The 27,735-nt window shown below is 49.4% G+C and overlaps 1 protein-coding gene across 1 annotated transcript; it reads right to left on the bottom strand.

Annotated features, from left to right (window-relative positions):
• Window positions 1-750: 750 nt before the first annotated feature.
• On the bottom strand, window positions 751-27,349 carry LOC105476789 (tripartite motif containing 25). The gene is made up of 9 exons (XM_011732980.3): window positions 26,681-27,349; window positions 21,760-21,855; window positions 17,317-17,550; window positions 14,461-14,620; window positions 12,167-12,232; window positions 8,419-8,445; window positions 8,015-8,098; window positions 7,837-7,935; window positions 751-4,481 (listed from the first exon to the last, which is right to left on the bottom strand). The coding sequence occupies exons 1-9, from the start codon at window positions 27,275-27,277 to the stop codon at window positions 3,952-3,954; spliced, it is 1,893 nt and encodes a 630-aa protein (XP_011731282.1). The 5' UTR covers window positions 27,278-27,349; the 3' UTR covers window positions 751-3,951.
• Window positions 27,350-27,735: the final 386 nt, after the last annotated feature.

Genomic DNA, 27,735 nt, shown 5'->3' with positions numbered 1-27,735 from the left:
CCACCGCCTCTGTTCTGACACCACCTGGTGTACCGCACCACAATTCTAACAACGACCAGCAGAGTTAGATCACATGCCATGGGTGAAGGGACATAGTCCCCAACAGGCTGCCCTCACTTCAGACACCAGCCCCATGTGGGGATCCCAGGCCACCAGCACTTGTGACCAACTGGCTACAATCCCAGGAGGGTACCATGACCTTCCTCAGGTTCAATGATTCACTAAAAATCACAGAACTCACGACTATACTTATGATTAGTTTTATTATAAAGGATACAAATCAGCTCCACAAGCCAAATAAGACACAGGGAAAGGTCTGGAAGGGTCTCGAGCACAGTGCTCCCATGCCCCCTCTTCGTGGAATTAGGGCACACTGCCCTGCCAGCACAGCCACGGCTTCACCAACCAGGAAGCTGTGCTGAGCTTTAGTGTCCAGAGTTTTTATTGGGGTTTTCAACCCTCTAATCACATGGTCAGTCTTTCTGGTGACCAGCCCCAGCTCTGAGTCATCCCACCTTTTAGCATAAGCTCAGGTGTGATCCCATGGCCTCACAAATAACAAAGACACTCCTATTACCCTGGAAATGTCAAGGACTGAAAGTCTCCCTCCCAGGAAGCAGGGACAAAGGCCAGTCCAATTCTTTAGACAACCTCCAATCTACACCTGCTGGAACTCCTACCCCAACTGAAACAAGGATAAAATCCACTGAACAGGGAGGACCCATTGCTGCCCTGAACTATTTTTGTTTCTTTTTTTTTTTTTAAAGCTTTTTATTATAGACATTTTCAAACATATACAACAGTAAAATGAATAATATAATGAACCCTCAAACCTCCATCCCTAGCAACTGATTATCCGTGTGTGGCTTACTCTTTGATCAATACTCCCCCGCTTTCCCCTAGCCCCCGCAGTTAAGATTGTCCCACAGCAAAGCCCAGACAGACATCCTATCAGTCTGAGAATTCCTTATCAAAAGCTTCCCAAAGAGGAGCTCTATTGGGGCAGGACTAAGTGTGCTGGCTATAGGTCTGCAGAAATCTCGACATTTGGGAGCCCCTGGGTGGGGCCTGGGCAGGTCCCTGCGTAGTAGCCATCTGTAGTGGGCGGCTCATCTGTTGACAACAGTATGACGAACAAATAGCATTTTCTACCCGCACTACAATGCAGGAGAGAATGCCAAACACCGCTTTATTGCATTCAAAGCTTCTAAGGCACATGAGCCAGCCCTGGCCTTGTCTACAGCCGTGATTATCTCCTTAAAGAATTAACTCTAAAAAAATATTAAGCTCAAGAAATAACAGTTCAAATACTCCTAACTAATTAAAATCAATAGTAAGAGGCAGAATATGGTAAAAGATAACATATTAGTATTATTGAGCGCAGATCGATTTCAGAGTACTTAAAACAGGAATAATCAGCTACCACATCTTGAAAAATACAAAGACTTGATTCTAACCTTTTATTTATCATGCCACACTGACTGAGACAGTCCCCAGTACCTGGGTCTAGGATAGTATTTTATGTGTGTGTTTCTGGGAATTTCTGATACTTTCTGGTGTACCAGAGTGTTTCCCTCACACATGCTAGCAGGCATCTCCTCCCTAATGGAACAGCAAGAGTGGTGAACAGAGTGATCCTCTACTTTCTCATCATATTCTGCAAAATAAGAAGTCAGATGGATACAAAGGTTCCTCCAACTCTAGGACTCCAGGGGTGTGTGGCGGCCCTGCAAGGCTAGGTTACGTAAGGTCTTACCATTGCAAACAGAACGGTTCAAGACAGCAAGGATGCATTCCTCAATTTACAACTCCAAAGCACCTTGCACAGAGCTTGGCTTTGGTTACCTACTTGACTCTGTTTTAAACAGAGGGTCTCATGCTTCCCTGTCCCAAGCTGCACATTTGCCAGGGAAGGGGCCTTACTGTTGCCCTTATTTCTGCAGAAGAAAGCCAGAGCAGGAGCCATGGATTTATCTCTGGCATTCTACTCCTCCAAGCCCAGCTGTTTCCCAAGTATTAATTGGTTTCAGACAAGGCTTTCGTTTCAGAAAATCAATGAAGATGCTTTTGATCATCTTCAAAAGCAGAGAAGAATCACCAAAGAACTTTTCTCCCAAGTAGTAAAGGAAGAAAACTTCTAAGGACCACATATCATCTATTGCAGGGATGTCTTTCCTACAAAGATTATTGCTCTCGAGGAACTGAAAATCCTTGTTAGGAGATGACACCGATCAGGTAAGTACCTGCATGTCAGGTGTGTACCTGTAAGGAATATCAAGGGTTCTGAGCCTGCCTAGAGTGCCCTAGAGTTCCAGCACAAGGCCTGAGATACATTACATTCTCAGATATCCATATGAAAAGGTCTGGGGTCTCTACTTCCCCAATTGTGACCTCTTTTCATATTATAAAAAGCCTGACAGGAGCTCTCCTCTAAGCAAAGCCCAGAGTTGGACTCATTTCATTTTAAGAGGGTAAATTCCTCACACTCACATCCTGATGACATCAGGCTATAAGGAGCTTGGGGAAAATCCAGCAATCCATTCACTCCCGCCCCTTAGTGGACTGGGTTATTTTCACCGCACAGAAACACTGCAGGGAAAATAGCCACTTGTGTGACCCTCTTTAGCTCTTTCCCTCCCTGATCAATGTGAGCTTATAGAATTGGCTCAAACGAGGAAGGCAGTAGAAGGGGCTAGGGCCAGCCCCAGGCTCTGACTCACGTGAGGGCCAGTGCTGGGTCTGCAGCCTGTGGCCAGGGATGAACAGGAATGTTCCTGTTCCCCATGAGGTTTGCTAAAAGACCCTTTTGGTGATAGGCTGACGCCCCAGCCAGTGGCCTAGTGTGGTCCCCGAGGCAGCTGCACAGCCTGTCTTTGTGATAGCAGGCTTCAGGGATCCAGCTTAGCTGGCTGCTTGACTGTGCTAGCCTCAGTGGTACCTGCACTGTCACTCCATATCTCACAATCCAGGGGAGAGAGGCTATCGCTAAGGAGAGTTGTCAGTAAGAAGGCAGGACACTCTAACACGAGCAAACCCACCAGGCTTCTGTTGACCCAGGGCAGCGTCCCCCTCGCCTGGCAGAGTTCCTTGCCCCTCAGCCAAGGATATGGGAAGCAAGGCCTCCAGCAAAGCTCATGGCTGCCACCAAAGCATCTCTGCCAAGATGCTTCTCATGATACTTGGGAAGGATTTCCACCCAAACTGGATCAGGGTCACCGTGATCTTGAATCACAAATCCAACACAGGCTCATTCCAATCACGGTCTGAAGCCTTAGCTGAAAAGTTTCCTGTTTGAAAACCATCAATGGGGGGGCGATGGGTGAGCAGGGTAGGAAGGGAATGCACTATGTTCCAGTGGAGGAAGAGGGCATGCTTCTTTAGGAAACTCTGTTCTGGGGAGAGACTGCTGTGGATGTTTCCTCAAGCACAGATAATAACCAGGAGATTGAGCCCCAACATGCGGGTAATGGAGGTTACATAATATTGAAACTCAATGACTTTGGAATTTTAAAAACATCTATAGCGAGTAATCAAAACACCAAGATCTGAAGGCTACCCCAGAGAGCAAAGGGGCAGCCTTCAGATCCAAGTGACCCAAGACAGAACCTACAGTAGCTATGGATTTTCTCTAAGAGGAATCGGGCACTCATGACTTCACTCCCCAGAGCTCTGCCCAGCTGCCCAGCAGCCTGGAGATTTCCAGAACAATGGGGAGCAGGTCACTCTGCCCTGATAGGCACCGAGGGGTGGAAATGCCTCCTCACCTACAACACAATCACCCTCACCCCTTTCCTGGCTAAATCCCATATCCCACCCTCCCACCAGCTCCCCTCCCATGCTCCCAATCCTTGGTACCTCTTGGGGAATTGTCTAAGGAGAGTTCTGCCTGCTGCATTTTCACTAGGGTCTTGGGACCTCTGCAGGCAGTCAGCCCAAGTGTCTACAGCCTGCCTACTTGGGGGAGCAGATGGAGAGTGTGGCACCAGCAGAAAACACCCAGAAAGCCGGGTACAAAGCCTCGGTAAAGTCCACCTTGAACTTATACATCAGGTGGACCCTGTCGGCAACAGCGAAGAAGATGACAAAGCCGTGGTCACAGTTGAGAAGCACGCCCACCCGCGTGGCCTTGGTGGAGGGCAGGGTTTTCTCCACGTTATTGTGCCAGGCAGAGATCTTGGTGTTGAACCACTCCACGCACCAGGAGGCGCTGTTGCGGCCGAGCCTGCTCTCTGGGCCCTGCCGGTTCATGCTGCCATAGCAGATGCCTACCCCACAGAAGTTGTTCTTCTGCAGCTCCACCTCCCAGTAGTGGATCCCCTTCTTGTAGCAGTGCAGGCCCAGCACCTGAGAGCAGTATGTGAACCTCTGGGGATGCGGCCGGTAGTTCTGAGGCATCTCAGCCACAGAAGCTACTGTATAGGATTCTGACAGAGCCACTTTGTTGTGGGCGGTGTTGTAGTCCAGGATGACTTTAACGTAATCTGAGAAAACATCATCCCAAGGAATTAATTACAAGGGGCCCAAAGTGCTCTCACTTTTAGACCTTTCCCAAAGTGGTACTATTTATTCACTAGTTTTATCCATCCATGCACCCATCTACCCATTGGTCCATCCATCCACTTATCTGTCTGTCTATTCATCCATCTATCCATCTATCCATTATCTATCAATCCATCCATGTATCCATCCATCCATCTATCCATATACCCATCTATCTACCTATCTACCCATTCTTCCATTCATCCATCTATCCACTTATCTATCCAGCCTTCTGCCTTTCCATTTATCCATTCATTCATTAATCTATCCACCCATCTATCCATCTGTCCATTTATCTATCCATCCATCTACCTACCATTATTCATCAGCGCATCTATACATCCATTCATCCATCTATTCTGTCCAGCCAGCCAGCCATCTATCATCTATCAGTCATCCATATGTCTGTCCATTCATCCATCCAAAACCATTTACCAGGCACCTGACTGACACCAGATTCTGGCACAAGATACACGACCGTGAACCAGAGAGACAAGGTGCCTGGCCTCACGGAGTTCACACTCCAACAAGCAAGGCAAGTCCATCAGTAACACCACCAGGAGACTCATACTTTGCCAAAAGGGTAGGCACACACTGTAGGGACACAGAGACAAGGCAACTGATGCTACAGTTGGGGAACATTTCACTGGCAGGCTGGAATTGGAGCCAAGTAACAGATGATGAGAACTAGACAGAGAAGAACAGAGAGAGAAAAGCTGTTCCAGACAGAAGGAACAGAGATGGTGAAGCCACAGAGTGCCAAGAGGGTTGGCATGTGCCAGGATTGGGGAAGCTGGGTGGTTGGGAACACAGATGCATCAGGAGAAGGGAAACATGACGGGGCTAGAAAGGGAAGGGCTCAGGAGTCTAGACTTTAACTGGTGGGCAGCAGGGAGCCAAGCGAGGTCTGTAAGCAGAGACATGGCCTGACTATATTGTTGGTGTGACACGAGCATGCCCTCCCTGCCCTTTCTGCCATTTACAAGCAGTTCCAGGACATCTGAGGATTAAGCTCCCCTTAGTGTCGTCCCCATACTCAATCTCCTCTGCCTCCGCCCTCACAAGTGATCCTGGACCCATGGGAGATAGCTTATGGGGCAGCAAGGCAGACAGGGACAAACCCTAGCTTGGGAACTTGGGAACCAAGAGACTTGGGCTTTCACCCTAGTCTCTTTTGTCCCTACTCACTTGCTAGGTGGCTCGGGACATGACACTTTTCACTGAAGCCCGAGTTTCCCCCCAGGCAAAATGAATAAGCTGGGGGTGGAAAAGGCTCTAAGTTGATAGAACTTTACTTTCCCGGCTTATGCGGCTCTGCCACAGAGTGCACAGCAGCTCCTGAAACATGTGGTTCAGCACCGCTGCTAGCAGCTTGGGCAAGAGTTAGCTGTGCCCAGGGCTGGTCTGGGCCTCTCATGGGGGGCAGGGACAGCGGAGGGCTACAAGAAGGCCAGCCTGAGAAAGCAAGGGACCCACAGATCCCCACCAAGCCTGCTGCAGCTGCTTATGATAAAGGAAGGGCTATATTTTTCAGTGATTGGTTTTGGCCACCACATGGAAGTGGGTACCACTGGCAGGTGCTGCCTGGAGAGTTGCACATGGGTGCAGAGGAAACAAGAAGACGGAAAGTGGGAGGGCCCTAGGCCTGGCCTTGACAACGGAACTCCACCCACTTCCAGGTTGGACGAGTTTGCAAAGGAGGGGGTGGGTGGAAACCCCGGGGGTATAGTGGCTCAAGGGGCAAGAGGAGAGAGTGTCAGAAGGAGGAGGAATGCCACTGACAAGTGAAGCTAAATAAAAGCTGAAAGGCATCCCTTGGATTTTGTGACACAGAGGACACTGATGACCTCAGAGCTGCCTGGGTCAAGGGCAGGACACAGGTCAGACTGCAGTGGCACGAGGATTAGACTTCAGGCTCCCACCTCGGCCCCACACTGCAACCCTGGGCAGCCAAACACTGAGATTCTGAATGAACCAGTCTGGGGGACAGCCTGGCATCAGGGATTTTAAAAGCTCCCCAGGCTTCCAACACGTGGCTACAGCTGAGAGCCACCAATGTAGACAATCTGCAGAGCTGCTTTTCCCCAACTGTCCTCAAAAGGATCATGGAGGAAATGAGCTAATCATACAGCTTTCTGTGCTTGCCTGAGTCTCATCTTGTAGGACTGGAACAGGGCCCAGGAATTTGTTTTTTGGGGTTTTCTGTTTGTGTTTGTTTGTTTTTTAAGACAGAGTCTCACTCTGTTGCCCAGACTGGAGTGCAGTGGCACAATCTCAGCTCACTGCAACTTCTACCTCCCAGGTTCAAGTGATTCTCGTGCCTCAGCCTCCCAAGTAGCTGGGATTATAGGCATGTGCCACCACGCCTGGCTAATTTTTTGTATTTTTAGTAGAGATGGGTTTTTGCCATGTTGGCCAGACTGGTTTTGAACTCTTGACCTCAGGTGATCCACTCGCCTCGGGCTCCCAAAGTGCTAGGATTACAGGCATGAGCCACCGCACCCAGCTAGTAATTTGTATTTTTAACAAGCATTCTGGTGAAAGGGAGGCAGAAAACAGAGCTGCAGCTGAGACAGTTTTGCTGGGTTTTTGTGATTTGGAGAGATGTAAACATGCTACAGATAGGCAAGCCTAGGTAGAGATGCTGAGGGTGAAGAGATGGGAATGGGAAGGCCTAAGAAAGAGCAGAAGATTCCAGAGAGCTCATGGGGAGCAGACTCCAGAGCCCAGGGCCAGGGACTAGCCTTGGGAAAGGGGCCAGGAGGTGAGAAAGGGGGCACGGTAGAAGCAGATGCGATGACAGTAACAGAGCAGGGGGAACCCCTTTTACAGTGTCTGTCTTTTCCGTGAAGCAGAAGGTGGGCGGGACAGGGAGAAGGCTGGAGCTATGGCCAGTGGGAAGTCTTGGGAATGGTGGCTCTGGAGAGTAGTGGGGAGGAGACAGGAGATGCAGGGCAGGTGTGCCGGCATTGGGACGCCCGGTGAAGGCTGGTGACCACAATCGCCCTGCCTTCTCTGCTGGGGACATGCAGGCGCTGACCCACAGAGAAAGGTGAGCTCAATTGGGCCAGACTAGACAGCAAGAGGGAGAGTCAAAGGACCGATTGTGAAACCTGAGCTGGTTAGGAAAAGTAAAGAAAGGCACTGATGACTGGGAGAAAATAAGGGAGCAACAAAGTAGAGGACAAGTGAAGGGGAGCGGCTGATACAGCCAGCCAGCGGCCTCAGAGAGCTGCACAGAGCGGCACAGAAGAGACAGAACCAGTGGAACCGCGCACCAGCCCCGAAGCTACTCACACTCCAGGAGCTCGGGTCTGGACTTGGCCAGGAAGGTCTCCAGCACCTTGGCCTTGAGAGATGCTGAGTTCGGATGCGAGCTGGTGGCTTTGGCTGCAGCTGGGAGAGGAAACAGAGAGCGATTTGCAGAACAAACTCCGAGTGGACACCCCAAAGCTCCTTGCCTGTGATAACTCACCCTCTGAGCCAGGTTGTTTTAAATCCACTAACTGTTCCGGGGCTCCAAATGTGGGAAGCTTGCTGGATGAGGCAGGGACAGAGGCTGGGGGTAAGGAAAGAGAAACATAATACAGAGCAACGGGATGGCCTCTACTCCCTTCCACACTGATTAAGACCCGCTTCTACAAACACACGCCTGAACAGCAGGGCAACACAGGGGACACCAGACCAGGCTAAAGTCACCTTATTCATCTCATTTATGCTGTCCTCCCCTCCAGCCTCAGACCTGCTGCCATTACAGAATGGACTCATATAGAACCCACCACGGAACCCTGATGAGCGAGGTCGACTCTCTCTACCAGCATTTAGTTCTGTGCTTGGGCAGTCTCAAGAAATAAACAGTTGCAGAAATGTATAACTTACGAGGTTTCTTGGATTTCTTTTCCTCTTCTGCAAAAGAAAGTTTTCAGAATTAAAATCTTTTAAGGTGCAACACAATGACATTTTCAAAATAGTAACATTCATGTGCATTAATTTGATCCAGACAAATAAAAGGATGTTTTAACTTGAAAAATAGAAGGAGTCAGCAGGCAAAATGAATCTATAGTGATAGAAACCAGCATGAGTGGTCGTGGGGGCAGGGACCGACTAATAAGGAGCATGAAGGAATTTTCTGGAGCAAGGGAAATCCTTTATCTTGATTTGGATAATGGTAACACATGGTATGCATTTGTCAAAATAGATCTAACTGCACATTTAAGATTTACTGCAGGGAAAAAAGAGATTTACTGCAGGTAAATCATATTTCCATAAAGGAAAAAACACAAATAAAAACCAAATAGGTAATCTGCAAAAAAAAAAAAAAAAAAAAAAAAGCTTGCCAAGGGCTGGGTGCACGGTGGCTCACGCCTGGAATCCCAGCACCTTGGGAGGCCGAGGTGCAGGGATCACTTGAGCTCAAGCATTAGAAACTAGCATGGGCAACATGGGGAAACCCCATTTCTACAAAAAAAAAAAAAAACTAGCCGGGCCTAGTGGCACGCACCTGCAGTCCCAGCTACTTGGGAGCTGAGGCAGGAGAACTGCTTGAGCCCAGGAGGATGAGGCTGCAGTGAGCTGTGTTCTTGCCAGTGTACTCCAGCCTGGGCAAAAAAATGAGACCCTGTCTCAAAAAAAAAAAGAAAAAGAAAAAGAAAAAAAGATTGCCAAATCTTTTAAAAATATCTGGAGTGTCTACCAACAGGAACTGAGTTTGGCTAAAATAGTCATTCTCAAAGTCTGGTGCCCAAGCCAGCTGCAGTGGCATCACCGGAGAACCCCTAAAAAAGGCAAATTATTGGTCAGGCACTGTAGCTTACTCCCACAATCCTAGCAATTTGGGAGGCTGCGGCGGGAGGACTGCTTGAGGCCAGGAGTTCAAGATCAACCTGGACAACATATCAATATCCCATCTCTACAAAAAAAAAAATTGTTTTAATTAGCCTGGTTTGGTGGCACATGCCTATAGTCCTAACTACTCAAGAGGCTAAGGCAGGAGGCTCACTTGAGCCCAGGAATTTGAGGCTGCAATGAGTTCTGTTCGCACCATTGCACTTCAGCCTAGGCAAAAGAGCGAGACTCTGTCTCTTAAAAAATAGTAAATGCAAATTCTTGGGCCCCAAGCCAGAGCCACTGAATCATAAAGGTTGGGGGGTGAGACCAGCAATCTGGCGTACAAGCCCTCCAGGTGAGTCCAAAGTCCACTCAAGTGGGCTAGAAGATTCCAGGTTCCTTCTTTGCCACCTTCCACAACACTGGAACAAAAAAGGGTGTTTTTGAAATCATCTCTCTGCCCACCTGCAGGACACCTGACATCACAGATAAGCCCCGCTCTCTCCTATTACCCTCTACCTCCCCACCAGAACTCTGTCACACCACGACACCCCGCTACCACTTCTCCTACTTCAAAGTCACATCACTCGCCGTCGCTCACTCTCTGCCCCATTTCCTCACCTTCTGCCACTTTCCCACCTACTCCCTGTGGACCAGCATCCTGGGAGGCCCAGGCTGTGACATCAGTCTAGGGCACAGGCACCTCCCTCATCACCTACCCTTAGACATCTTTCTGCACTGGGACTAGTCCATCCCTCCTCCCCTATTTCCCCATTTCAGCCTACAGGAGCCTTGATTCATTCCCGAACTTTATTCTCCAGGGTGTCATTCTGCTGTGACAGGAGGACCTCACCTCACCGGGGAACACACCTGCCTGCTGGCCAACATCCCCAACTCATTCATACCGAGGGACGAGCTTTCAGAGGAAGGTGACTGAGGAAGAACACAGGCCAACAGTACTTTTCCACTTGCTCTTTCACTTCCCTTTTCACACAAAGCACCCTTTGAAGTTTTCCGGCCCAGCTAAGGGCTCTCTCCTCCATCTGCACCAGGCATCCCAGCCCTGACTCTGTTCCATTCAGGGACCGATACCACACTCTGCCTGCTACAGGAGACCTAAACACTATGCACAAGCAACAACAACAAAAAAGAGCAAGCCCTGGCTCTCTCATCCCCCGCAACACCAGCAGTGTGCAGCCAGCCCTCCTGGGTTCACACCGACTTTTCAGGGAAGCAATGACAGCTAACATTTCAGTGGTATGTGGACATGTCAGTGGTATATGAACATGTCAGCACTATATGGGCATGTCAGCAGTATATGGGCATGTCAGCGATATATGGACATTTCAGCGGTATATGGACATGTCAGCGGTATGTGGACATGTCAGCGGTATGTGGGCATGTCAGCGGTATGTGGGCATGTCAGCGGTATGTGGACATGTCAGCGGTATATGGACATCTCAGCGGTATATGGACATCTCAGCGGTATATGGACATTTCAGGGGTATGTGGACATGTCAGTGGTATACGAACATGTCAGCGGTATACGGACATGTCAGCGGTATATGGACATGTCAGCGATATATGGACATCTCAGCGGTATATGGACATGTCAGCGGTATATGGACATGTCAGCGGTATATGGACATCTCAGCGGTATATGGACATGTCAGCGGTATATGGACATCTCAGCGGTATATGGACATCTCAGCGGTATATGGACATGTCAGAGGTATATGACATGTCAGCGGTATATGGACATGTCAGCGGTATATGGACATCTCAGCGGTATATGGACATCTCAGCGGTATATGGACATCTCAGCGGTATATGGACATGTCAGTGGTATATGGACATGTCAGTGGTATATGGACATGTCAGTGGTATATGGACATGTCAGTGGTATATGGACATCTCAGCGGTATATGGACATGTCAGCGGTATATGGACATCTCAGCGGTATATGGACATGTCAGCGGTATATGGACATGTCAGCGGTATATGGACATCTCAGTGGTATATGGGCATGTCAGTGGTATATGGCTCATAAAGAGCTCTCACAGTCAGTGTCCCCTCATCACTCACAATCATCCTGTGGTCTCGATATCACTGTTGTCCACATTTGCAGAACAGGATCACTCTTCTCCCCAACCCCCATGTCAATGGCAGGTGCCTGCCCAGTGAGGGGGACAGTAGCCCTAGGAGGGCAAAAATGGATCCTTAGGGGAGAGGGAGTAAAAAAAGATTACTCTTTTTATGTGTAAAAGCACAGAACATAAACAGTTATGCAGTAGATGGGAGGTATTAAAATTTCATGGGTTGTAATTAGGAAAAACATTTTCTCAAATGGTTCAGGGGATGAAGCAGGAGGAGGGCAATAGTGAGAAACAAACAAACAAAAAAAATAGGTTGAGAAACATGGTAATAGCAGAAGCCCATTACAACCCAGAGACTGAACGCTGCTGAGATGCCAAGGAGGTTTAGCCTCTGCCCTTCCCGGACCACCATCAGTCTCCTCACCCAAGGCTCTGTCCAGGGACTTGGGTATAGTAAATATTTCTCAAAACAAGCCAGCTTCAGGCATCTTGCCGTTCCAGGCAGCCCAAAAATGCAATGCTGATGGACAGGGGAGCTTCTGCCACAGCCCTGCAACCGCCTGCAGTGGGGACTGCCGCCAACTTCTTTCCCACTGAGGTCCAGGCTCCACAGTGACTCAGGATGGGCTGGAAGTGACTTGGCCAGAGCCTGGGGAGGCCACAGCCCATGCTGTTGCCATGGAGACAGAGGTGGGGCTACTTACTGGAGACCTTCTTCGCAGGGCGTGTGGATTTCTGTGTGGACGCTGGGTCATGCTCTCCAGGGTCACCTGTGTCACAGAAGAAGGGCCCAGTGTGTGTGGCTCCTCTCACTGACCTTAGAAGCCAGCTTTGCCATGGTTCGCTGGGCAGGCAGAGGGTTTACACAGACAGCCCCTTCCTCCAACCTTCCCCATCCCATCCTTTACAAGAGCTACAAACAAGGTGATCTAAGAACCAGTTTGGCGTGTTCCCTCTTTTCTCTGACTTAAAATGTAGCGAGGGTCAAGTCTTTTTTCCACCAGCACCCAGCTCGGTGGCCTCTGGACTTCTCTGGGCTTTGGTTTCTTCGAGTACACAATGGGGATGACTTCACCTTGCTCATGGTTGATGTGACTCCTGAATGAGATCAAGGTCGTGCAGCGGAGGCTGGGTCAACAATTGTTCCTTTCCCACCATTCTTTCTCTCCCCTCCTCCCACATACCAGCCACCTATAGCTTTGCCCCCACGCAGCACTTCCACAGTGGGGCTGCACCGCTGCCGATTTCAGAAGCCCTTCTGCAAGGACACTCGGCAGGCCAAGCTGAGATTCAAGCCCAATCCTGGGCTACACAACAGAGATTTACTATGGGCCAGGCTCTGTGCTAGGCACTAGGGAAATAGCGTTGAAGAAAAATCAGACAGGCCAGGCACAGTGGCTCAAGCCTGTAATCCCAGTGCTTTGGGAGGCCAAGGCAGGAGGATCACTTGAAGCCAGGAGCTCAAGATCAGTCTGGACAACTGAGCGTGACCCTGGCTCTACAAAAAATAATTTTTTTAGGCTGGGCCCAGTGGCTCACGCCTGTAATCCCAGCACTTTGGGAGGCTGAGGCAGGCAGATTAGTTGAGGTCGAGAGTTCGAGACCAGCCTGACCAAAATAGTGAAACCATGTCTCTATTAAAAATATAAAAATTAGTTGGGTGTGGTGGCACATGCCTGTAATCCCAGCTACTCAGGAGGCTGAGGCAGGAGAAATGCTTGAACCTAGGTGGCAGAGGTTGCAGTGAGCCAAGATTGGGCCATTGCACTCCAGCCTGGGTGATAGAGTGAGACTCTGTCTCAAAAAAAAAAAAAAAAAATTTTTTTTTTAATTAGCCAGGCAAGATATTGTGTATCTATAGTCCTAGCTAGTCGGGAGGCTGAGGCAGGAGGATCGCTTAAGCCCAGGAGTTTGAGGTTACAGTAAACTATAATCATGCCATTGCATTCCAGCCTGGGTGACAGAGCAAGATCCTGTCTCTAAATAAATAAATAAATAAGCCACAGCCCCTGACCTCATAGAGATCACAACCTAATGAGGGAGATATATGGGGATCCCAAGGAAGAGTGCGATACTGCCCATGCAAGAGCCCCAGGAGGATGATGAGGACCCCGGGCCCAGTCTGAGGAGTGGGAGCCGTGGCAGGGGAGGCTGGCTATAAATGTAATGTTTTGGAGATCTTTGAAGGGTGAGAGGAGTTAATGAGTGAAGACGGTGGAGTTCAAGCCTTCTGGAGAGTGGGGAAGAGCAAACACAAAGGCACTGTGGCAGGAAGTTTTGCATATTTGAGGAACTGAATGCAGAGAGATGCACCAGAGGAGGGCGGGGGGCACCTTGGGGCTGGAGAGAGACCAACAGGGCCTGAGCTGGCTTCTAGACCAGGGTCAAGGGTTTGGTCTGCATCAGGGAGTAATGGGAAGCCTAGTGAGAGGGCAAAGCAGAATAGGTCCCAGGACATGAGCTCTGCATCATGAAAATACCTCTCCGGCTGCCACAGCAGATGCAGAGGGTTTAGGAAGCTGCCACAGTCATAGGGCGACAGGTGATGGCAATGGAGAACAGGCAAGCAGCGCTAGGATCAGCAGACTGAGTCAGGAGATTGAAAGAAGTGAAATTTGGCAATGGATTGGATATGGAGTGATGAAAAGGGGGTGTCAGAGGAATTCTAGATTTCTCCCCCAAACGAGCCATTCCCCCACCAAACACAGTAACAAGCCCATTCAAAACCCATCCAAGTTGGCCTCAAGATCACAGGTCAAAAGAGCCTATCTGTTCAGAAAGTCCAAGCATGAACATCAAGTCCCCAAAAATGCTTTAGGAAAGATCCTAAAATGTCAGGATGAAGCAGACTCCCCACCAGCCTCCAGATGGAGGGCGGATGTTTCAGGAGCCCTGAAACTCAGGACCCAGTGCTCGGGATCATGCCCCAGTCTCCCATCCCAAAACATTGAGGGGACCCATCGGGTTACAGGGTTCCACAGGGGGCTGCTAAGGTCACCTGAGCTGGGGGTGGGCTCCTGGAGCTGCCTGATGCACTGCTTCAGCTCGTTTTTGAGGTCTAAGGTGCTATGGTAGATGCCTTTTATCAGCTTGCGGTTCAGTTCCACCTCGGGGATGTAGACTGGCTTTGTTGAGATTCCTCGCAGTTTTGATGCTTTCTGAAACATGCCAGGGGGTTAGTGCAGGCAGCTCTGATGAAACTGGGACCTGGGCTCAGTCCACCAACGGCAGGAAGCTCTCCCCTAGGCCCATGAGTGCTAAGTTCAATCAGCCTTCTCAAATTACAGGCCAGAGGTCACCAGGAGTTTAAATAACACTTGAAGACACAGTAATCTGGAGCTGGAAGGGTCCCTAGAGGTCACTGATCTTACAGATGGGGAAACTGAGGTCTAGACATGGCCGGTAGCCTGCCAGGAACTCCACCAGCTAGGGGCACAGACACAGCTGGGACTGAGTTCTTCTGATCCCCCAGGACGATGTTCTTTCCACTTTTCTAGCTGAGGGTGGAAAAGCACAGGAAACTCAGGACCACTCCAATCCTAGGGGAACAGCTCTAATCACACATTCTGGTAAGAGACAGGAACATCTCAAGGGATGTGGATTCCAGCCAGGGAATATCTTATGGGAAAGGAGGGTCTTCCTGGAAGTCCCAAACTTTGAGAAAAATAGGGTTGTACAGTATCAAGAGGCCTAGATGTGCACTCAGATCCTTCGAGCACTCGGGGCAGCTACTCCAACAGACAGGAATGAGCACTTGGGATGAAACTTAACGCCATCCAGACTAGGCACGCATCAGGCCTCAGTGCACAGAGAGAAGGTTCCCATTCACTTCTGCACTGTCTCCCCACTCCGATCTGAACAAGGAATCTAGGACTTTCAGGTAGAGCTGCAGGTCACTCAACCAATGGGGCACACCACTATATGCCAAGCACTCTGCTATGTGCTGGTCAGATTTGCAGGAGGATGAATGGGGGTAATAAGAGATGGGCTTACAGTCAAAACAGCCAGGAAAAAAATGCACATCTGAAACATCACCCAATGCTACTGTAGAAGCAGTGGGGCATGCTTGGGAACACCGATATGGCAGGACAATGGGATCCAAGGCCCCGGAAGGATACGACTCACTAGGCAAGAATGCCTGGCGTGGCATCCCGCCCACACCCACTGTGTCTGGGGAACAGTGAGTGCACAGGACATGACCCAGGGGTGGGTGATAAGAGATAAGGCTGCTGGCACAGGCAGGGCCCAGTCACCCAGGACCCTGCAGGCCGTGCTAAGGGACATGAGGCCAGAAATAGCAGGGGGCCCATGCTTTAGAAAGATACGTTGATACAGTCTGGATGTGTGTCCCCTCCAAATCTCACGTTGGAATGTGATTCCCAATGTTGGAGATGGGGCAGGGTGGGAGGTGTGCGGGTCACGGGGGTGGATCCCCCATGCATGGCTTGGTGCCCTCCCCATGGTAACAGGTGAGTTCTTGCACAAACTAGTTGTTTAATGGAAGCTGGCACCTCCTCCTCTGTCTCTTGCTCCCTCTCTAACCCTGTGACATGGCTGCTCCCAGCTTCACCTTCTGCCATGAGTAAACGCTTCCTTCCTCACCAAAGGCCTCACTAAAAGCCAGACAGATGCTGATGCCATGCTTGTACAACCTGTAGAACTGTGAGCCAAATAAACCTCCTTTCTTTATAAATTACTCAGTCTGGTTGGGCGCAGTGGCTCACACCTGTAATCTCAGCACTTTGGGAAGCCAAGGCGGGTGGATCACCTGAGGTCAGGAGTTCGAGACCAGCCTGGCCAACATGGTGAAACCCCATCTCTACTAAAAATACAAAATTAGCTGGGCGTGGTGGTGCATACCTATAGTTCCAGCTACTCGGGAGGCTGAGGCAGGAGAATCACTTGAACCTGGGGGCACAGGTTTCGGTGAGCCGAGATCACGCCACTGCACTCCAGCCTGAGCGACAAGAGCAAAACTCCATCTCAAAATAAATAAATAAAATAAATAAATAACTCAGTCTTAGGTACTCCTTTATAGCAATGCAAAAGGGACTACTAACACACACTTCCAGGGGCTGCTGGAGGAAGGATAGGAGGAAGAGGTGGAGTGTGTGTGGTAGGCAACATTCTAAGATGGGGTCAAGCCCCTGACCCCAACTGATGTACATACCCTATACAATGCCCTCCCATTGAGTATGGGCAGGACGGTGAATGAAATAGGATATCACTCCTGTGATTAGGTTATGTGATATGGCAAAGGGGGTGGAATATTGCAGGTGTAATTAGCATCTCAAATCAATTGATTTTGAGTTCATCAAAAGGGCAATCATCTGGGGTGGACCTGACTTAATCAGGTAAAAGCCCTTAAAAGAGGGATTGCACCTTTCTAGAGGAGAAATTCTCATGCTGGCCTTGAAGAAGTCAGCTATCAATCTGAGAGACAACCAGCAGGAAATTGGAGGGCGGGGGCCTCAGTCCTACAACCGTAAGGAACTAAATTCTGCCAACAACCACATGAGCTTGGAAGACAACCCTGAGCTCCAAAGGAAACAGCCTGGCCTTCCCTTGCAGACTGTAGCCTGGTGAGACCCTATGCAGGCCACCCATAAAGCCATGTCCAGATTCCTGAGCCAGAGAAACTCTGAGAGAATAAATAAACATTTTTTGAAGCCCCTACATTTGTGGTAAGTTGTTGCCCAGCTCAGAAAACTAATACAGCATGTGTCTCAGGGATGCTTCCAGTGACCTCTTCCAGTCCCCAGCTCCTTGAGGGCCTTATTATCAACAGCATGATCTCAGGCAAACAAAAAACAAAAAAACAAAAACCATTCAACAATGTCTCGTGGTGACCCACCTCCAGAAACTCGAACTCATCCCCCTCGGTCAGGCCCTGTTCAATCTCCTCCTTCAGGGTCTGGATCTCACTCTTCTTCTTGAGGAGAATCTGATAAATGGTGTCAAACTTGGTGTTGACCCTCTTCTCCTCTTCCTTTATCTTCCTTGTCGAGGTGGTCTCTGAGGCGTCCAAGAGAGCCTTCATTTCCGTGTATTCTTGTCGTAGCTGCTCCACCTTTCTGTTTGCAGTCATCTGAGAGGGCCAAGGCAAGAGGACACTCATCAAAGGGGCAAAAATGCTAAGGCTGCAGCCTCAAGCATTGGTGAGATGTGGGATTCCAGGAACTCTTACCTGTATTTTGTGGGAGAACAAACCACTTTGGAGAGCAACTTGGCAATATCTAATAAATTTGGAGGTGCTCATACGCTTTGACTCAGCAACTCCAGTCCTAGGAATCTATGCTACAAAAAATCGCAGCCACCTGCCCCTGAGACACACATAAGAATGTTCACAGGCAGCATTGTCTGAAGTAGCAAAAACCTGGAATCAACCTGAACATCCATCAGAAGATTTGATGCGACGACTGGGAGGTATTCATAGGATGGAATATTAAAGAGTTATGAAAATTAATAAACTGGAGCTATGCCTGGATAAATCTCCATGAGAGAAAAACAACTTGCAGAAGAAGATCCACCATATGATGCTCTTTCAATAAAGCTTAGAAACAAACAGAATGGTTATATGCACAAAGAAACACGTGAGAATGAATAAATAAATTCAGGAGAGTGGTTACTTCTGGAAGAGAGTAAAGGGGGTAGAATAAGGGAGAAACAGATGGGAGGGGCTGCGTCGATGATATTTTATTTCTTAAGCTAAAGGTGGTTCATGGGCAATTTTTAAAAATAAAAGTCAGCAAGAGATCAAGACCATTCTGGCCAACATGGTGAAACCCCGTCTCTACTAAAAATACAAAAATGAGCTGGTTGTGGTGGCATGCACCTGTAGTCCCAGCTACTTGGGAGGCTAAGGGAGGAGAATCGCTTGAACCCAGGAAGCAGAGGTTGCAGTGAGCCAAGATCGTGCCATTGCACTCCAGCCTGGGAGACAGAGTGAGACTCTCTCAATAAAATAAAAATAAAATAAAACAAAATAAAACGAAACAAAAAACAAAACAAAATAAAAAGTCAGGATGCAGCTCTGGAAAAGTTCTAGAGAATATCATGCTCTAGAACTGTACTTTCCAATAACATAGCCACTTGCTACATGTGGCTACTGAACACGTGAAATGTGGCTAGTCCAAACTGAGACTTGCCATGAGTGTAAAATACATACTGGCTTTCAAGGGTTTCATACCAAAAAAAGGAATGTAAAATACCTTAAAACTTTTAAATTGATGATATGATGAAAGAATAATACTTAAGATATACCAAATTAAATAAACTGTAATATTAAAATTAATCTCAGTCAGGTGTAGTGATTCATGCTCATAATTCCAGCACCTTGGGAGACCGAGGCAGGAGGATCGCTTGAGGCCAGGAGTTCAAGACCAGCCTGGGCAAACAGAGAGACCCTTTCTCTACAAAAATAAAAAAAAAAAAAAATTAGATGGACTGTACTCCTAGATAGTGGGGAGTTAAGTGGGGTAGAGGTTGAGTCAGGTGGATTACTTGAGCCCAGGAGTTCAAAGCTGCAGTGAGCTATGATTGCTCCACTGCACTCCAGCCTGGGTGACAGAGTGAGACCTATCTCTAAAAAAGATAAATAAATAAAATAAAATAAATCTCATGTACTATTCAAATTAACTTAAAATTACATCTGCACTCCTACTGTATTTCTGCCGGACAGCACTGCTTTAGCAGCTGCAATTTTGTTTCACATCTTGGGTAGCCTCAATAGCTGCTATGGTTTGAATGTCTCCTACAAAGCTCATGCTGAGACTGAATTGCCATTGAGGTGATTAGATCGTGAGGGCTTTGCCCTCGTGAATGGATTCATGTCCTTATCAAAGGGTTTGACCTCCTTTTTCCTGTCCCGCTCTCCTGCCTTCCATCCTTCCGCCATGGATGATCCTCACCAGATGCCGGAAGCACACTCTTGGACCTCTCAGCCTCTAGAACTTTGAGCCAAATAAACTTCTCTTCTTTGCAAATACCCAGTCAGTAGACTGGAAGAGAGGAATTCAAGTATTTCTTCCTCAATTTTTTTTTTTTTTTTTTTGAGACAGAGTCTAGCTAGTTCTGTCGCCCAGGCTGGAGTGCAGTGGCGCGATCTCGGCTCACTGCAAGCTCCACCTCCCGGGTTCACACCATTCTCCTGGCTCAGCCTCCCGAGTGGCTGGGACTACAGGCGCCCACCACAGCGCCCGGCTAATTTTTTGTATTTGTAGTAGAGACGGGGTTTCACTGTAATCTCGATCTCCTGACCTCGTGATCTGCCCGCCTCGGCCTCCCAAAGTGCTGGGATTACAGGCGTGAGCCACCGCGCCTGGCTTTTTTTTTTTTTTTTTTTTTGAGATGAAGTTTCACTCTTGTCACCCAGGCTGGAGTGCAATGACCTGACCTCGGCTCACTGCAACCTCTGCCTCCCGGGTTCGAGTGATTCTCCTGCCTCAGCCTCCCGAGTAGCTGGAACTATAGGTATGCACCACCACGCCCAGCTAATTTTTTGTATTTTTAGTAGAGATGGGGTTTCGCCATGTTGGCCAGGCTGGTCTTGAACTCCTGACCTCAGATGATCCACCCGCCTTGGCCTCCCAAAGTGCTGAGATTACAGGCGTGAGCCATCGTGCCCAGCCTTCTCTGCCAATCTTTTACTGTGCGACTTCTAATGTGACTACAAGTGTCCCCCAGTGTTCATTTTCCCTTTTTTCCTTTTGGTAAGAGAACATCCCTGGAGTTTCATCTGGGCATGTGGCTACTCAGACTACATTTCCCAGCCTCCCCTGCAGCTAGGCTAGGTGACGTGACAAAACTCCTTCCAATGACCCACGCCCAGGAATGATATGTGCAACACTGTATCGCTTGTGTAAAGGAAAATTGCTTGTCCTCCACTTCCTCTTTGTCCCTTTTCTCACAGGCTAGAACAAAGATGTAATGGTAACTCAGCTCCAGTCAAAGAGGTTGGGACAATACCTTGTAGAATAGTAGGGTAATAAGAAGGGAGAACCCTTAATCCCTGAATGATCACATGAACCCTTAGTCTGGGTTACTCATGTGTGGGTTTGGACTGTCAGTTGGCAAAATAAACTTCAATCATATTTAAGCCTCTGAATTTTGGTGTATCTTTGTTACAGTAGTATAGCCTGCCCTCTAACAAATACAGGTACTTTCACGTGCATTCTTTCATTTGTCTCACAATCATCTTCAGAAAGTTGTGATTCCGTTGTGCAAACTGGGAAACGAAGGCTCGAAGATCTGTCCACATGACCAAAGCGACATAAGCTAGTATGTGACAGAGCTGGTATTCTAACCTAGATCTCATCTAATTAAACCATAACTGCTGCCATAAAACTGGGTGCTGCAGCTCTGAAAAGGGGTAAAAATCGGATCTTTCCATTTAAAAGCAATTTAAACGTATTGAAAATCTGAAAAACGGGGAACAAAACCATTCCTAATTTACCACTCCAACACCTCCACTCTGATCCTTCTATAATATTCCCTTTCAGTTTCTTTCCATGCTCTCTGTAATGGGTTGAATGCTGGGCCCCCAAAAGACATGTCCATATACCAGAACCTGCGAATGTAATCTTACTGAGGAAAGAGGTCTTTGCAGATGCAATTAAAGATCTTGAGATTCGATCATCCTAGATTACCCAGGTGCTCCCTAAATCCAGTGACAAGGGTCCTTATTGGAGATGGAAGACACTAAGGGAAGAAGAGGCAGATATGTGAAGACAGAGGCAGAGACTGGAGTGATGCAGTCAAAAGCCAAGGAATGCCTGAGCCACCAGAAGCTGTAAGAAGCAAGGAAGCGTTCTCCCCTAGAGACTTCGGGAGTGTGGCCATGCCAACATCTTGATTTTGGACTTCTGGCCTCCAGAGCTCTGCCAGAATACATTTCTGTTGTTGTAAGCCACCAAGTTGGTGGCAATTTGTTACAGTAGCCCTACAAAACTAATATACTTCCTTTTTGTAAATAAATGCAACCCTAGGAGGTATATACTTTTGCTTCCTCTTTTTCTCCCACTCTATATCATAATCATTTTTTTGAATTACTACTTTTTAACCCTAATTTATAATGATTTCCCCCACAGTTGGGCTTACAGGTAATTTTCGGTTCAGGTTTGCAAAGGATCTCTCTCGGACACACAGCGGTCTGCATGCTTTGCAAGGTTGATGTTTCATTCTGACACCATGAGTGCACCCAACACCAGCCTTGTCATGGTGAGAGCCACGCCTGTCCTGCCTGGAAGGCGAGGGAAGCCACAGGGCAGGGCTGGCCTTGGAGAGCCCTGCCACTCACCCGCACATCCTGCTGCCTGTTCCTCACATCATCCAGCGCTCTCGACGCCCCGTTGATCTGACTGTACATGACAGTTAGTTTGTGCCTTAGGGTGGCCTGCAGGGAAAACAAATGAGGGTGAGAATGCACCTCTTCAGCCCAGCCCCACCAGAAGCCATCCCTGCATCTATCCCACAGGATAGATTCTTTCCTCTTCCACTCCACCCAAGTCTTGCCACCCCAAGTTCTGTCACCCAAGTCTTGCCTGCTTGGAGCTTTTTGAAGTATTCTAATACTTACTACCTCCCTTCATCCTTCTCAGAGGACAGTACAGACCAGGGTTCCAGTCCCAATTCCCAGCTGTGCAACTGTGTCCTTCACCTCAGTTTTCTTGGACACAAAATAGCTACAACTGTCCCCAGCTCACAGGGATATTGGGAGGATTCATTGAAACAATGTAAGTACTCAGCCCAATGCCTGGATCTTAGGAAAAACATACTACATGTCAGCTTATATTATTATGAGTTTCTTCTCTAATTACCCATTTTACAGCCAATGAAACTCAGGCAAGGAAGACAGCAAGGTGGCCAAGCTTACACAGGAATAGAACGAGCTGGGACAGCTGCTTCGGTAATGGCAGGTGGGGCCACTCAGACCAGTCCTCCCACTGCAAACAACCAGGAAAACAGTCCAAATAATGGGGCAGGGGGGAGATCTGCTAAAAGACGCTGGAGAGCCAATCAAGCAGAGGATTAAGAAGTCAAGGTCCAGGAGAAGGGGGAAGGGGGCCCAGAGAGATAAGCCTGATATCAAGGATGTTCACTCCAGAGGCATCTGCCAATCCCAGAACAAAGCTGGGAGCCTTTGTCAGCCTCACAGGGCAGGGAGACAGAAACCAGAGTCCAAGGCTCACTGTAGACTGGGACCACCAAGGGCTGGGAAGATGAATCAGCCAGCCAGGCGCAGTGGCTCATGCCTGTAATCCTAGCACTTTAGGAGGCCCAGGCAGGTGGATCATTTGCACTCAGGAGTTCGAGACCAGCTTGGGCAACATGGCAAAACCCTGTCTGTACTAAAAATACAAAAATTAGCCAGGCATGGTGGTGCACACCTGTAGTCCCAGCTACTTAGGGGGCTGAGGCAGGAGGATCGCTTGAATCCGGAAGGTTAAGGCTGCATTGAGTCGAGATGGCATCACTGCACTCCAGCCTAGGTGACTAAGTGAGACCCTATCTCAAAAAAAAAAAAAAAAAAAAAAAAAAAAGATGAAGCAGCTCACAGGGGCTGAAGCCCAGCCGCAAATCTGCTCAATCCTAGCCACCTCCAGAAACAAAGGCAAACTGTATATGAAGGAAGCTAGTATCCTCATCTGATTTCTATTAATTTTCATAATCAATATCTAAGTCTCCTACCTCCTTGCTCAGATGAAATAATGGGGCACAGAAATGGGAAGGCAAATCACCACTGCTGTAACAAGAGCAGCTAGTATTTATTATGCACTTACTGTATGCCAGGCATGGTTCTAGTGCTTTACCTGTATTAACTTACTTAAAGCTAAGAACAACACTATGAGGTAGGAATTATGCAGCCTTTACAGACAAAGACACTGAGGCATGGAACAATTAAGTGACTTGCCCCAGCTACACTACTAGTGACTGGCACATCTAAGATCCTGATATTAAAATCATAGACACATGTCCAAACTGAGCATGCTGGAGATTTCCAGGAAAAAACCATTTCCTTCCCGAAACTAGCAGACTCAACATACTCTAGCCCTGTCTTCCACTTTCCAGACTCTTCAACTCCACCCAAGATATTCTGGGCGGAACCTGATCTTGAATCTGGATTTGAACAACCCAATGACAGTCACATGTAGGGGCTGGAGGCAGGGACCAAGGCCACACTAACTCGATCCAAAAAGCCCAAGCTGCTCATGATGTTTCAAACTTGACCTCTGTGACACCGCCCTTCGACCTGGCCTCTAACAGTGGCCAAGATAAGGTGTGGGCCAAAGACCAGGCCTACATACATCCGGCCTTGCTGGCCTCCGAGCAGGAAGAGACCTCATAACACCCCAAGGCTGCCAACTGCTTCACTTTCAAGAGCTGCTCATAGCACTACACCCTGAGCCCTGTGTTTTGAAAGATTTGATGCACCATTAATCAAACACATGCTGCTGCAGTACCCTCATCATGAATGGTGCCCACATGACTCCAGACCAAAGGAAAGTGACCCGAAAACTTTGGTAGCAGCAATAATCCCCTAATCAAAGGTAAAGGACTTTTTGAAATTCTGAGGATCCCTTCACAGACTGGAGACTTGGGTCTTCCACATGGGAGGCACCAGAGTCTCAAGTCCGCCCATACCAGTGGCCAAGACAACCCAACCCCCAAGGCCAAGGGCATTGCCCAGCTGAGACTGGCTCTGCCAACAGTGATGGGCAGCAGTAGCAGGGCTCAAAAAGCAGACCTGTTATAGGACTCAGCAAGTCAGGACAGCAGGGCAGGCGTTGGCAGAGGAAGGCCTGTTGTTAGGAATAAACAGCAGAGTTTAGGCCAGGCTCCTGGCTCACGCCTGTAATCCCAGCATTTTGGGAGGCTGAGGTGGGAGGATCCCTTGGGGTTGGGAGTTCAAGACCGGCCTGGACAACATAGTGAGATCCTGTCTCTACAAAAAATGTTTTAAAATATTAGCTGGGTGTGGTGGCACGCACTTGTAGTCCTAGCTACTCAGGAGGCTGAGGCAGGAGGATCACCTGAGTCCAGGGTTTAAGGTTATAGTGACCTATGATCATGCCACTGTACTCCAGCCTGGGTGACAGAGTGAAAACCTGTCTCTAAAAGAAAATATTAAAAAATGTATATATATGGGCTGGGCGTGGTGGCTCACACTTATAATCCCAGCACTTTGGGAGGCCAAGGTGGGTGGATCACAAGGTCAGGACTTTGAGACCAGCCTGGCCAATATGTTGAAACCCAGTCTGTACTAAAAATATAAAAATTAGCTGGGCATGGTGGCACACGCCTGTAGTCCCAGCTACTCAGGAGGTTGAGGCAGGAGAATCGCTTGAACCAGGAGGCGGAGGTTGCAGTGAGCTGAGACCGCACCAGTGCACTCCAGCCTGGCAACAGAGCAAGACTCCGTCTCAAAAAAAAAAAATCTGATTTTACAGCCAGGCCGGGTGGTAGCACACCTGTAGTCCCAGCTACTCGGGAGGCTAAGATGGGAGGAGCATTGAGGCCAGGAGTTCAAGACCAGCCAAGGCAACATAGTGAGATCCTGTCTTTACACAAGAATTTTTTATAACTTAGCCAGGTGTGGTGGCTCACATTTGTAGTACTACCTACTCAGGAGGCTGAGGCAAGAGCATCACCTGAGCCCAGGAGTTGGAGATTACAGTGAGCTATGATCACCCCACTGTACTCCAGCCTGGGTGACAAAGTAAGATCCTGTCTCTAAAAGAAGGAAAAAAAAAAGCCAAGTTTATAGCCAGGCATGGTGGCACACCTGTAGTCCCAGCTACTCAGGAGGCTGAGATGGGAGGATCCCTTGAGGCCGGAAGTTCAAGAACAGCCTAGGCAACATAGCAAGACCCTGTCTCTAAAAGGAAAAAAAAAAAAAAGCCAAGCTTATATGCTACACAAAGCTGGATGCAGACCCCCAACTCTGACCTTGCTCAGGCTACTGTCTCCTTTGACAACACGAAGACGGGTCTTGTTCTCCCTGAAGGTGCTGTGAGAATGAAATGAAATCAGGCCATGCTTTGGATCTTAGGCTGATGTAACAAAAGGTGGTTTGATTTCAGCCTCTGCTTTGAGTCCACAAGGGAAAGGTATGATCCCCAGACAACCTAAAAACATTGCAGACCTGAAAGGCCCTTAGGAATCCACCTAGTCCCACAGCCTCACTATACTGGTGAGGACCCAGGTCCAGGGGCCAAACCCTGTGCTCAAAGTCACACGGCCAGGACAGAGGACACTATGGTGCAAGAGTGTTGGCTCTCCCTGTGGTTCTGATCCAGTGATTACTGGGAGGCTGCCCACCCTCCCTCTTAGGCCTCTAATAACAACCCTTCCTGATCACACGAACTCTCCGGCCCACCAAAGGCTTTTGCTTACATGACCTCAAGCTTCCTGGACTGTTTGGTGCTCCAGACTCTACGGACCTGGATACGAGGCTGGTCTATGGGGAGAAATGCAAACTATGAAATCGAACCAACCTGGGTCGCAATGCTTGCATGGCCATTTACTGCATTAGGTCAGGCTAAGTTCATTTCTCTGAACCTCAGTATCCTCAAGAGTAAAATGAAACTAAATCATATCCACCTCCTGGGTGCCACCAGGACTTCGTGAAGGAACAGAGGTTACCTCCAAGGTTCATAGTTGACATTCAAAACCCTCTACTAAACACCATCAGATGGTGGGGTGCAGTGGCTCACGCCTTTAATCCTAGCGCTTTAGGAGGTAGAGGTGGGCAGATCGCTTGAGCTCAGGAATTTGAGACCAGCCTGGGCAACATGGCGAAACCTCATCTCTACAAAAAGGTAAAAAAATTAGCGAGTCTGTGGTCCCAGCTACTCTTGAGGCTGAGGTAGGAGGATCCCTTAAGTCCGGGAAGTCAAGGCTGCAGTGAGCTGTGATTCTGCCACTGCACTCCAGCTTGGGTGAGAGGGACGACACCCTGTCTCAAAAAAAATAAAAATAAACACCATCAGACAAAGACAGGCTTATGGCAAGCAACCTAACCTGTCTTCATGGATGATGGCAGAGGACTATATAATCTCCCAGCCCCTTTCTACTCTGACATTGGAGATGCCCCGGCCTCGAATTCAGGCCCATCTCCCCCAGGGCGTCCAGAGGGTGGCAGAGAGGCCCCCGGTGGCCCCTCTGCACCACCCAGCAGGCCCAGGCTGCCCTCTGCGCCCTCCCGGGCCATTCGTTACCTCCAGGTTGGCGCTGGCCTGGCTCAGGGACGCGGGAGAGCAGGCCTTATGCTCTACCAGGCAGATGTGGCAGATGCACTCGCCGTGCTCGGGGCAGAAAAACTCTCGCAGCCGGTTGTGCTGGGAACATTTGCGGCGCAACAGGTCGCGAACGGGAGACTGCAGCGGATGGTCCTGGAAGGCGGGGCTGTCGAAGTGCGGCTGCAGGTGCTCCTGACAGAAGGAGGCCATGCACACCAAGCATGTCTTCACGGCGGCCTCCTTCAGGCAGTGGTCGCAAGCCACCTGGGCACCCGGGCTGGGTGCAGAGGCGCGGGCGGGCGGCGTCCAGCCGTCGGCGGGTGGCTCCCGGGCCAGCTCGGCCTGCAGGAACTGCTCCACCACGTTGCACAGCACAGTGTTCTTGTGCAGCTGCGGTCGCGCCTGGTAAACGGCGCGGCACTGCGGGCACAAGTATGGGGCGCCCTGGACGGCCCACGTCTCGTTCAGGCACGAACCGCAGAAGTTGTGGCCGCACGGAGTGGTGACCGGCTCCTTGAAGGGCTCCAGGCAGATGGAGCACGACAGCTCCTCGGCCAGGGGGCACAGCTGTGCCATGGTGCTCCCAGGGGTCGGGACGCGACTACTGCAACCGCGCTCCGAGGCTGCCGAGGAAACGAAACCTAGCCCGGGAAGGGCAGTCCCTGCAGCCGTCAGGAAGTCACGTGGGGCGCGGAGGGGCGGGCGGCGAGGACTGGGCGGGCCTCGCGAGGTACCCTCGAGAGCCTGCGGGCACCGAAGTGCCAGTCGCACACGAAGTGGCGAAGGTCGGCCGCGCTGCGAGCCTCGAGAGCTCCCGCGGGCTGGGCGCGGGACGCTGGGCTCGGCCTTAGCCCCCGGGGTTTAGAGCATCCTCGCGACCACCCGGAGGCTTCTGGGGGCCACTCTGCGGATGAGGAAGCTGACGACTGGGTGCAGAACCCCGGACCCCCAGATTCAGAGCCGAGGTCCAGTCGCGCTTCCGCACAAACTTGCGCCCGGAGCAAGTCCCCTCCTTCCCAGCACTCATCTGAGAC

The sequence above is a fragment of the Macaca nemestrina genome, chromosome 17 (assembly GCF_043159975.1).
Source record: "Macaca nemestrina isolate mMacNem1 chromosome 17, mMacNem.hap1, whole genome shotgun sequence".
NCBI lineage: Eukaryota > Metazoa > Chordata > Mammalia > Primates > Cercopithecidae > Macaca > Macaca nemestrina.
The sequence above is the reverse complement of the archived record's forward strand: the minus strand, read 5'-3'. Positions and strand labels throughout refer to the sequence as shown.